The 13,088-nt window shown below is 36.0% G+C and overlaps 1 protein-coding gene across 1 annotated transcript; it reads left to right on the plus strand.

Annotated features, from left to right (window-relative positions):
- On the plus strand, nt 4,864-6,348 carry LOC104788590 (adenylate isopentenyltransferase 7, mitochondrial). The gene has a single exon (XM_010514354.2). It carries the CDS (start codon nt 5,067-5,069, stop codon nt 6,057-6,059), a length of 993 nt encoding a protein of 330 aa, XP_010512656.1. The 5' UTR covers nt 4,864-5,066; the 3' UTR covers nt 6,060-6,348.

A 13,088-nucleotide genomic window follows, 5' to 3' on the forward strand; every position in this document is an offset into this window, starting at 1 on the left:
TTAGGGTAATCCTTTTGTCGACGGATGCTCCTATTACACTCTTAGTCTCCGAAGAGAAATCAAATGTGTTACAAAGCATGAGAGTTCATCAAACATCAGACAAGCATATTATGCTTCAGAATAAATTATACTATAAATTAGTAGTTTAACTAATTAGAAGAGGGTGATACCAGGATCAAACATCAGTGTAAAATGCTTTAAGCCTTGTAGTATAATTTAATTCTCCAAAGCTAAAATAAATAAGAAATATTTCTAAAAAAATTTGCAATATAATTTTCACATTACGTACATACAAAATTAAATAAGCAGAAACAAGAAACTTTAATATAGGAAAATGAAGAAATAGTTGATGGAATATTTTGTATATATAATAGATAATGCTTAAAAAGTTACAAATATATTTGGTCAAGTTGTTTTGTATAGATAATGTTAAAAATGAAGGAACTGTTATGTTCCTAATGATTCTTCCACTAGAAATGTAAAGACGAAAACTTTGCAAACATAAATAAACTCTTATGATGAGTTATATAACGCATAGATTGTGTGGTTACACGTATGATGCGATCATTTGTGCTTTTATCCATCCTTTATTTTCCAACTTTTGTTTATTTAATTACGTTATATTCGTAGTATACTTAAAATTAGTACCTCAACCTATAATTGTTACATTTTTTTATCGATTTTTTAGGTGGGATAGAACTAATAAGGGTGGTTAGAGAAATAAAATAGACAAAAGTTGTAAACTTTAATTTTAAAATAAATGTATCTTATTTTAAGAATTGCATTTCAAATCCAACCCTCATGAAACTACTAAAAACAAGAAAATTAAGGACACATGATTTATTGTAGTTCATCACAAGTGAAAACTATGTCTATTTTCTGTTATTAGAGATTTTTACTATATGCAGAATTCAGCAGTTACAATTTAAAACTCACTTTTTATTGATTTTGCTCATTTTTTACGCTTTTCAAATAAAAATACAACAATATCAATAATAATAAAAACTCTTAGTACAAGAAAATAAGTTCATAAAATATTTTATGGAAATTCTCAACATCTTCGATATAAATTTATGATTTAAAAATTTGTCTCCTAACCCCTTAGGAAGGGAGATAGTAATATAATTCACTTTTAAATAAATATTAATATAACTAATTAAGATAGATATTTTAAGAGGTTTTCAACATTTTTGTACGAAAATGCTTGACAGTTATATATATATATATATATATATATATATATTAGTTAGTTAATAATGTATATTATTATAACAATGCCATAAGATAATATAACAAAGAAGAAATTTTGTTGTATTTTTGTTGTTGTGTTAATATAGTAAATAAAAATTCTTTTAAAACAAGTATTCGCAACCTCTTGCAACCACAAACATTAATATCAGCTAAGAAAACTTTCAAAATGATTTTCGCAAACATAACGTTTATGGGAAACTAATTAAGTGCTTATTTCAAGCAGAGCCGACGCTGAACTTTTTAGGGCTACAAGCCCAAAAAAAAAAATATAATTGCAGTTTCTGGTGTTGAACCTGAGTAGTGGTGTCTATATCAGTACAACTAAACCACTGGCCTAAAGAAACGTTATTTAAATTAAGCAAGCAACGTTAAGTAACTAGAACCACTCCTTTGACGGTTCATAAGCTAATGATGATTATGCTCCATTATGAGTTTTAATATGATATTTGTTTATTCTAATTTAAAATGGTACTTAAAATTAATAAAGAAATGTGTGAAGAGGCACATTATGTCGAGGTGCAATTTCTTAATCAAGTCTAACTAAATCTCATAGGCCATGACTACTCATATACGAGTTGACTTAGACCACGAATTTTATATATTTATAAAGAATGTAATCTAGTAGAGGAATAATTAATTAGACAGGTTAAAAATAAAGTGAACTATGCTGATGATGAGTGTCTTTCAAAAAAAATTATAATTAATTTTAGTTTTTATTAATAATGGGTTTCATTAAAGTGTACAAAAATATTTATTAAAAACACTAAATTTGAGATGTCTATAGTGAAAAACTCAAATAGAAAAATTTTGAATACTAAAATTATTCTTAAAACTATACTTATACAAAATTATAAGCTCACATTACTGTTAAATTTTGTGCTAAGTTGCTAATTGATTATCAAAACAGTGGATAGAGTGAAGGGGAGGATAAATTAAGTGAAAATGACCGTTTTGAATTATGTCATTTTGAAATAATTATATTAATAAATTTAAATATAGTAAAAAAATGCAACATTTATTGAAATAATAATTTTCTTAACAAAATCTAATTACCGCTTAAGATATGTTATGGTACCTCAAATGTAAAATATTGTTTATTTTGTATTTTTTGCAAATATCACTAATAGAAATATGATATGAGTATGGTTTGTATCTGTATATTAATTTGATTGGTAACTCGAATTGTTGTGGTACAAATTTTACCATTTTTTTGTATTGGTAATAGTACGGAATTTACAGCTTTGATATTTATCAATCACAAAAATATTAAATTATTAAAAATTAGCATTATAAAATGGATTAACATTGTCGAAAGCAATATTTTCAGTACTTTCATATTGCTAATTCTTATTTTTTTAATTAATTTTGATTTCATTTGCCGCTTGTTTTTCCACTAGAAAAGAAAAAATCTTACCACTTTGTATGATCAATAGGAGTATAGGACCTACTGTTTGAACAAAATTAAAATCACGCAACTGCATAAATATAATTAAGCATCAGAAGATTCAAAACCCACTAAATTGGAAATTAAATTCTAGTTTACACTGATTTCCAAAAATATCAACTCCACTCAAATTATAGGCAACGTTGTTTCATTCTACGGATAGAACTAATTAACAAAGTAATAATAAATTAACAAAAAGAATATATGAGTTTCGTTAAAAAAAAAAAAGAATATATGAGTAATAAAATATTTATTGAGAGCCTAGGGAATCCTTATTATAGAACCACAAATTCTCCATTTGATTTGACTAACCATAGCTAACTTTTTTTGTATTTGATGTTATTTATTTATCGGAATATCTTTATATACATACTCCAAACGTAGCAAAAATATAAGAAACTTATTTTTTGGAGGCTATTTTCTCGTATTACACTCTCATTTATATTTTGATCACTACAAGAAATGATTACCAAACGAATTAAAAATTGGTTCATGTTTACTGCTGTTATTGCTTTTGGTTAGATAGAAAGTAGAAACAACAAACACTACTCATGTTTTTTTTTTTTAACCAAAAATTGTGTTGAAGCTTTAAAACTCTTTGACTTTGATATTTATCTACATACAGACCACTCGTGTGACAATAATATATAAATATAATGTAAGATGTGTTCATTAAAATTTGTGGGTCTATAATATTGTTTAAACGTTAATTAATTAATTTTTTTTTTGGTGGTATCCCACAGTTGCTTGGAAACAGCTTTGTCTCCGAAATGACGTAAAGCCTACTAATTATGACGGCAGATAAATTATGCATACAACACCGTCTAATCTTTTGGTACTTTTTAAAATATATTAATTAATTCAAACCAAAATTTAAAGAGTGGTTTATGCAAATAAAAGTTACTATAGACTGAGACAAAATTGTCTTCCAACCATATTTACCGGCTGGAAACGGATCCATCTTTATTGGATAAATTTTCAGTCACTAAAATCAGATGAATTTTGGGTTCTTTAGCTTTTCTATTATTTTTATTATTATGATAAACTACATACAATTTGCAATTTGCAACTTTATTTTTTATGCCTAGATTTGCAAAACTTTGCTGCTTTATTTATATCCCACTGAAGTATACTGAGTTACTGACAGGAGAAGAATTCAAAACTTGTGTTATGGAATTGATATTTTTCATATTTGTGTATACATGTACGAGTGTTTGAGTGTTTGTGTATCTTACTACTACATACGCAATTACGCATTGGATCGGAGTAGAGCACTGTCCTTTATTCGAAGAGGGTAATAGATACACGCGTGTTCAAGATTCGACCAGGAGAATGACTCCCAAAAAAGTACAATATAGTATGTATTTTATATTTCGTGAAAGTGTTGTTCTTTTATCAATTGAACCTGATCGTAATCAGATCAAATTACAAAAGATAGATTAAACTTGATTAGTAAATTTAAGAATAAAAATAAAACAAGATAGATGTGACCTTTTTTTGTTGTTGATTATGCGCATTAAAGTTTAAGAAACCCTGGTTAGTGAGTTGTGACCCTCTCTTATATAACTTATAAGTCGTCTCTCTACATTCTATCCAAGTCCATATATATATATATGGTTTCACAGATCTTAAGCAATTTTACAAATTTTTATTAAAATAGTGTCTTTAATTTTAAACAAATACTTGGACATTACATTTTGACCTATAAGGCTATAATTAAGATTTGAAGTCATCTACCCTAAGAAAATAAACCCAGTGAAATTTGCTATAAGGCTATAATTAAGATTTGAAGTTCATGTTGAACCAACAGTAATATAATAAATTATCACAAAAAATATACTGAAGATAACTAAAACATATAAAGAGTATAGTTAAACTATATGTAACTATTGTAAGCATGCTTGAATTTTGATTTAAATAACCCATAAGATCAAACTAGAAGGGTATTTTTTTGTTGTGAAAGGATTTTTTTTTTAATTTCTGGTAATTTTGTTAAGTTTTAGTTGTGAAAGTACGAAGGGTTTAACTAATTACTCTTACTCTCTTAGTAAAGTTTACTATAGATGGGACCTCTAAAATCTATTTTAAATAAGGTTGTAGACCAAAGTCAGAGGAAACACGGCTATGCTATGCATTGCCCATGGTGTATATATATATCCTCTCCTCATACCTCAATACTTAAAATACTTGTAAAGCATTTGCTACCATTCACCATTATCTCTCATTCTCATTCTCATTCTCGCAATTCTGATCTTTCCTAAGAAGTTGCAAGTTTTTTGACGGCTCACGACTCGTTGAGGTGGTCTACCAAAAGGACTAAACAACAAAACATATCTTTTTCCAACAAAAAAAAAGAAAGTCAATCATCATCATGAAGTTCTCAATCTCAGCACTGAAGCAGGTACAACCAATCTTGAGCTTCAAAAACAAGGTATCTATGGTCAATGTCAACTCTTTTCTCCATCCCAAAGAGAAAGTCGTCTTTGTGATGGGAGCTACCGGATCGGGTAAGACTCGTCTCGCCATCGACCTAGCAACTCGTTTCCAAACAGAGATCATAAACTCCGACAAGATTCAACTTTACAAGGGTCTCGACGTGCTTACAAACAAAGTGACCCCTCAAGAATCCCGAGGCGTGCCCCACCAGTTGCTCGGAGTATTAGACTCGGAATTCGGAAACCTAACGGCCATCCAGTACAGCCGCCTTGCATCACAAGCAATCTCAACACTCTCAGCGAACCATAAGCTTCCCATAGTAGCCGGTGGATCAAACTCTTACATTGAAGCACTTGCAAACCATACCTCAGGGTTCTTGTTAAATAATTACGAATGCTGTTTCATTTGGGTTGACGTTTCCTTACCCGTACTCAATTCCTTCGTCTCAAAACGCGTTGACCGCATGATGGAAACAGGATTACTCGAAGAAGTGAGAGAAGTATTCAATCCCAAAGCGGATTATTCCGTGGGGATACGAAGAGCTATCGGAGTCCCGGAGCTTCACGAATACTTACGTTACGAATCTCTTGTTGACCGTGCCACACAAAGAATGATGCTTGACGTAGCGGTTAAAAATATCAAAAAGAACACAGAATTATTAGCTTGTCGACAGTTTAAAAAGATTCAACGTCTGAACAAGAAATGGAAGTTGTCTATGCACCGCGTGGACGCTACTGAGGTGTTCTTGAAACATAACGTAGAAGAACAAGATGAGGCTTGGGATAGTCTTGTAGCTAGACCGAGCGAGAGGATCGTCGATAAGTTTTATAATAATCATAATCAACTTAAAAGTGATGATGTTGAGCACTGTTTGGCGGCGTCGTCTTACGGCGGAGGAAGTGGAAGTAGAGCCCACAATATGATATGAAAAGTTTTGTCATTGATCATTTGAAGCTTTTTGGAGTGTGAGAATTAAAGATTTCTTATGTGTGGTGGTGATTCCACGGAGGTTTTCGCAACGTACGCATGTGTGAGATATTACCCCAAAAAAGAAAAAAAAAGAAAACAAAAGTTTTTTTTTTCTTTTTGGTTGTTAAAATGTTTGTATATAAAGATATTCGGTTAATATTAAATGTTTGATACCTATTGACCACACGAGTTCATGATAACCGAAAGTTATAATTCCTTGTGCCACGATTAGATTACGTGTATTTGTTTATATAAAAAATGCAATTATTTTGTATTGCTTTTCTTTTTGTTGTATTTGGTATATATCTTGGCCTTAAATTTACGCATTCATGTTATTGGTTGAAGCTAAAAAGTTAATTATAACAGTTAAATACGTTGTTTTTGTTTTTGTGTTTTTTATTATTATGGGCTTATGTTCACGTTTATATTATCGTAGATTTTACATGCAAACACGGATTAAAAATAATTCATTTAATAATAATTGTGTTAGGATGTAGGTTATGTTGTTTCGAAAACATCATGAATGAGATAAACAAACGAATCAATCACTCATAAACTCATTATCCATTAACAATGAATTACAAACTCAAATCCAGATGTGGAACAAATGAAAGATGAAGAAGAACAGAATCAGAACATAACACACTAGGATTTTAGGAGTTCGACCATTAAAATGTAAGTCATCTACGGTTCGGCTGTATTTCTTTACAAAACTCACTATATGAGATTGATTGTTTACAAGATCAAACAATATACTGAAAATCTTTTAACAAGAATAACCATACAATAAGTTTTATACAACCGACGACAGTAAACTATAGGTTATATATATAGAATCATGCTGAAAATTACATATTCATATCAATGGCTAACTGCTGGTTTCCTGACGAGCGTTCTTCCGGCCTGATTCCTCCTTCAACCTTGGTTGAAGCCAGTTCCAATCGTCCCCCTCTTTTCCTTCTGATCTTTCAGACCATCTCCCCCTCCCATCCCTTTCTGATTTCTCCCCCCCCCCTCTCTCCTATCTCCTCCTCTGTTGTCCCTCTTTCTCCAACTCAAACTGAATTCTTGGCTCCTGAAAGAACCATTCTTGCTCTCCCTGCTCAGCATAAATCTACTCCTGTGGTGGTAAATCCTCAGGCACAAGTGATTCTCGACTCCTACTACAAATTTTTGGGGCAAATCCCTAGATCTGTTGGTACTGTAGCAAAAACTGCAGCACAAACTAATGGGCTACTTGGTACCCCTCCGCCAAAGGTAACTCGCCATTACATTAGTAACTCAAGAGACTGTAACCCTTCGCAAGCAGGTGGAGTGGTTGCGCATGCTGTTATACTCCCATATGTAATGTTACCTCCGGTTTTGGTTGTGGCAGAGGGTACTCATGCTCTATCGCAACAAGCCTATGGTAACACGCCTCATGCGGAGAAGACATTGCTGAGTCAAGCTGTTATTGACTATCCCTTAGCCCCTCCTGCACAAGCAGCCACTGACTCTCCCTCAGCCTCTCCTACCCCTCAGCCTCTTCTCACCTCAGATCCAATTGTTCCTAAGCATGGAAATACTGATCATCAGCAAACTACACAACCTTCCACTACCTCCAGTACCCAATCAAAAACTCTAGCACAAAAGCTGAAAATAACAGAGGATAGATCACTCACCCGGTTGGCACCAATCGAATACTCTCCTACTGGCAAGCCTCGCGTTTGCATCCCCGACTCAGTCTTCCAGGAAGGAGCTGACATTCATAAAGACTTTATTATTGGGCGGTTTAAAGGAAGACTACCTGCATATAAGCATATCCAGAGTGTAATCTCTCATATCTGGGGTAGAGGTAAAAGGCTAGAGATTCACCTTAATCATGCGAGCAACACCATGTTGGTGCGAGTTCCTAATGAGTACTTGAGGAAATAATCCTTGAGAAGAAGATGTGGTATATTGGTGAGTGTATGTTCCTTGTGGCCCAATGGGATTCTTCAGGTGGAGAGAGTATGGATCTTGATGCAATACCTATTTGGGCTCACCTTAAGGGTATGCCGTTCGACCTGATGCACCACAAAGGCATTTGCTTAGTTGCGGGTTTGGTTGGAGAACCTAAGGAAATGGATGAGTTCACAAAAAATTTAGTTAGCTTATCTATTGCACATGTCAAGGTTGAAAGGAACTTGAATGAGCCTTTGCCTTCCTCAGTTGAAATAAAAAGGGAGAATAGTGAGGTTATCTCCATTGAGGTCGAGTATCCCTGGGTTCCTCCTACATGCTCTCACTGCAAAGAAATAGGATATGTTATTCGCTATTGCCCACTCGTGACACCTTCATGGACTCAGGAAAAGCAAACTAAAGATTTACCAACGGTTCTTCCTGCGGTTAATAAGCGCAAAGGAAAGCTTGTTCCTAATTCACATCCGGTCGCTGAAGAGGCTGGTTGCTCTCAAGGTCCAGTTTCTGAGACAAGTAGTGAAGCTCCACTTGATTCAAGTGGAACTACTAGTGCCTCTCTCACCTTTGTCCCGCCATCTAGTGATCACCAGCCACCTGCAAGTCACAAATCCCATACGCCTAAACCCCACTCAATGCCAAAAAAATCTAAACCTAAACCTAAACTTACAACATAATCCCCTCCTTCTGAAATCGCTATTCACAATCCTTACGATGTGTTAGCATCTCCTCTTAGTAGTTCTCTCCCTCAAAATCCTCCAAATTCATCACCCTCTCCGCAGCCTCATCCTACTCCCCCCATTTTAACTTCCGCCGCTTTCACTTCCGATGACCCTGTTACTGACATGGTAATTGACACACCTACTCTAAACCCTTTAGACTCTTCCACTGGGGAAACTCTCCACCTTCTGGAGGAACTCATCTTAGTCAATAATCTCCTAACCTATCCCCATGTATAGAAATTTTTTTTGTTGGAATATCCGTGGTTTTAATGATACGGATAAGCATTGGACTTTTGCTACTTGGCTTGCTACTAATAAGCCTAATTTTGGAGCTCTTTTAGAAACTCATATTAAGGAACCAAACTTGAACCGTGTTATGAACAAGGCCTTACCTGGATGGAACTATACCTCTAATCACAACTCGCATGAGGATGGTAGGATTGTGGTCGTTTGGAAAGTGCCGGTCGGAGTCACTGTCCTACATCAGTCCAATCACCTAATCACCTGTGAAATTTTGGTTCAAGGTGGTCATCGTTTTTGTTATACCTTCATATATGCACCCAACCAAAGTGAGGATCGTACTGACCTCTGGTGTGAACTGCTGAGACTATAACATAATTTTTCACTTAATTCCACTCCTTGGATTCTCTGTGGAGACTTCAATCAAATTATTCACCCAGCAGAGCATTCCACACAGACGGTTAACCATTTTAATACTCGCATGATGGAGCTTCGTGATTGTTTGTTGCAACTTGAGTTGTTTGACCTGCGCTTCTCAGGCCCTCTCTTCACTTGGACCAATAAAAACCCGTTAAACCCCATAGCAAAAAAGCTTGACCGTGTTCTTGCAAACAACCAATGGCTTTCCTCTTACCCAGATAGTGCAGTCTCTTTCCTGGCGCCAGATGTCTCAGACCATTCCCCAAGTTGCCTTAACCTTTTTGCCCTTCTTCCCTCAGCTGGAACCAAGCCTTTTAAATTCTTCAATTTCCTAACCAAACACCTAAACTTCCTTGTTACGGTTGGAACTGCATGGAATCAGGCTGGAAGCATATATTCTCAGGAGCCTTGTTTGTCCACCTTGAGTGCAAAGCAAAAAATATTAAAGAGAGAATTAAAAACACTTTCTCGAGAGAATTTTTCAGATATTCAGAATAGAGTGCGAGAGACAAACAGTTTGTTGCAATCTGTGTAGGTACAAGCCCTAATAGACCCTTCCAGTGCCCTGTATCAACAAGAAAAAGATTTACACTTAAGATGGGAGTTTCTGCGAAAATTTGAGGAGGCATTTTTCAGGCAAAGGTCCATAATCAACTAGCTTAAAGAAGGAGACCTAAACACTACCTATTTTCATCGTATTATGCAAATGAGGATTGCTTTCAATGCTATATGATCGTTTTCCACCCTCTCTGGAACCATAGTAGATGATCCTTTGGAAATGAGCATTCTGGCGGTAAACCACTACAGAACTCTTCTTGCACCTGCTGTCCTCCAACAAGTTGTTGCCCCTATCCTTTGGTTTCAAACCCTGCTCACCTATCGTTGCTCACCTGAACTGAAGCAAACAATGATAAAGGTTCCCACTGCTGATGAGATAAGGAAGATTATGTTCAAACTTAAAGCTAATAAAGCACCTAGTCCGGATGGATTTACCTCTGCATTTTATAAAGCTTCTTGGGGTATACTGGGACCTGAGGTTCTTCTCAGCATTCTCCGATTTTTCCACACATCCTTTCTCCCATCAGCGGTTAATGCTACCATTCTGGCAATGATACCAAAGGTCCCTGGTGCTTCGCTTGTCTCAGATTTCCGGCCTATTTCTTGTCTCAATACACTGTACAAAGTGGTCTTAAAGCTCCTAGTAGCACGGTTGAAACCTATTCTTCCGGACCTAGTGTAGAAGAACCAAACAGCTTTTATCCCTGGAAGATTATTGGTAGAAAATACTTTATTAGCAGTTGAGCTAGTAAATGGTTATCAGAAATCTAATGGCTTGAAACGAATAACTATCAAAGTGGACATAGCAAAGGCATTTGATACAGTGCGGTGAGAATTTATATTTAGTTGTTTGCGAGGAATTGAAGTTCCGGAGCAATACTTACGTTGGCTTAAGGCTTGCATTTGTACACCATCTCTCTCTGTTGGATTCAATGGAAATGTGCATGGTTACTTCAAAGGTCTCAGGGGGCTGCGTCAAGGGGATCCACTCTCCCCATATCTCTTTGTTCTGGCTATGAATTGTCTATCTGCCTGTCTAGACAAAGCAGCAGAGGAAGGAAGAATAAAGTATCATCACAAGTGTAAAGAACTGAAACTCACTCACCTTTGCTTTGCGGATGATCTACTGATATTCATTGATGGTACAGTCTCCTCAGTGCAAAGTGTTCTCCAAGTTCTGCAAGAGTTTGAGGAAGTCTCTGGACTAGCAATTAGTCTAAGACTAGTTTCTTCACCTCAGGTCTCTCCTCTTCTGAAACTGAACATATCGGTAATACAACTGGTCTTACGCATGGTCAATTACCCATTAGATACTTGGGAGTGCCTTTGTGTACGAAGAAGCTGAGCCTACTGGATTGTGCACCGCTGATACAAAAGGTAAAGGGCTGCTTTAATGCCTGGTCTATGAAGTCACTCTCCTTTGCTGGTAGACTACAAATGTTGAACTCGGTGATCGCTGGCATATCCAATTTCTGGTGCTCAACTTTTGTCCTGCCAAAGCAATGTATAAGGATATTGAACTCTCTCTCCAGTGCATTTCTTTGGAAAGGAACAACTGAAGGTCATCATTCGGCTAGAGTGGCATGGGAAAACAGTGGTGCAAGACAAGAAGGAGGGAGGATTGGGAATCAGGCGTGTATGATAAAGCTTATCTGGTTACTTTTCTTTTGCTCTGGATCAGTCTGGGTAGCTTGGTTTAGGAGAGAAATTTTGGCTGGGAACTTAAGCTCTTTCTGGACCCGTAAGCCTAGCAACAAGAATTCCTGGTTAGCTAATAAGTTGTTAAATATAAGAGAAGCGGCATATCCATGGATCAAGGTAAAACTAGGAGATGGGAAATCATGTCAATTTTGGACTGATCACTGGAGAACTTAGGTAAGCTGACGACTTACCTTCAGGAGGATGGGCTCTATCAAGTTGGTATACGCAGATGGGCTAGTATCTCAGATCTCTGGCGACAGGGGATGTGGTGTTTACCTCCTGCACGATCAGAAGCGCAAGTGAATCTTCACGTTGACCTATCTACTCTCACTTTAACTAATGAGTCTGATACTTACCTTTGGTGGATTGACGATCAAAGTAGAGATCGTCATAAAACGGGCACCATTTGCTCTGCTTTAAGGGAGAGGCACCCTATTGTCTCTTGGCATGGAGTGGTTTGGTTCTCCGGACGAATCCCAAAACATTCCTTTCTTACATGGCTTTTTGTGCTAAATCGTTGCCTGACGAGAGATCGTCTACTTCATTGGGGCTTGCAGGTGGATCCCACTTGTCTTCTTTGCGCAACGATGCCTGACTCGCGGGATCACCTCTTCTTTGAATGTCCCTACAGCTGGTCGATCTGGACAACAATAGCGAGACGATGTGAATTCTCTTCTTCGAGTAACTGGTCTACGACTCTTAACAACCTCACTCAGTGTAGAATTGATAAGGTGGCCCGGAAACTTCTCCTGATAGCTTGGAAAGCGGTGATCTACACGATCTGGACTGAGAGGAATCATCGCCTTCATCGAAACACTTTCAAATCCTCTGATCTTCTTCTCCGACAAATCGACTTGACGGTCCGGAATAGAGCTTCGAGTTTCCGTGATACTAATCCTCAACTATCCTTAACCCTTCTCTTCAAGATGCGATTTGTAACCCTACCTCCTTCTTTTCCTCTGTTGGCTGTATTCGAGCAACAATTGAAGGTGGTTAGGCGGTTAAATTCTCAACCGAATTTATGGTTCGATTCTAACAAGTGGTTCAACTCTAACTATGATTTAGATTCTGTTTTTTTAGATTTTTGAGATTATATGAGCTATGTAATGGGCTTCAGCCTTGTAAAATTTTCTATACCCTTATGTTTTATTAATTAAAAGCCTTTTAACAAAAAAAAAATTACATATTCATACGTGAAACGTAACTTATCTTTTTCGGATCCCACTTTGGAGACCATTTTACCCATATAAGCACAAACTAAACAATGGTAGATAGACTACTTGACTCCTGGCTTTTAAGTCATTTATTTACTCGTTCTCTTTCATGTAGCATCAAAGTTTGGGACAATTCAAGTTAATCAAATGAACAATCATAGTAAAGAAAAAAGTGAAAGGAGGAGAATCTTGAGG

Source organism: Camelina sativa, chromosome 1 (genome assembly GCF_000633955.1).
Source record: "Camelina sativa cultivar DH55 chromosome 1, Cs, whole genome shotgun sequence".
Taxonomy (NCBI): Eukaryota; Viridiplantae; Streptophyta; class Magnoliopsida; order Brassicales; family Brassicaceae; genus Camelina; species Camelina sativa.

Excerpts from the sequence above, each read along its gene's own strand:
- LOC104788590 (XM_010514354.2), top strand. The coding sequence starts at position 5,067 with ATGAAGTTCTCAATCTCAGCACTGAAGCAGGTACAACCAATCTTGAGC.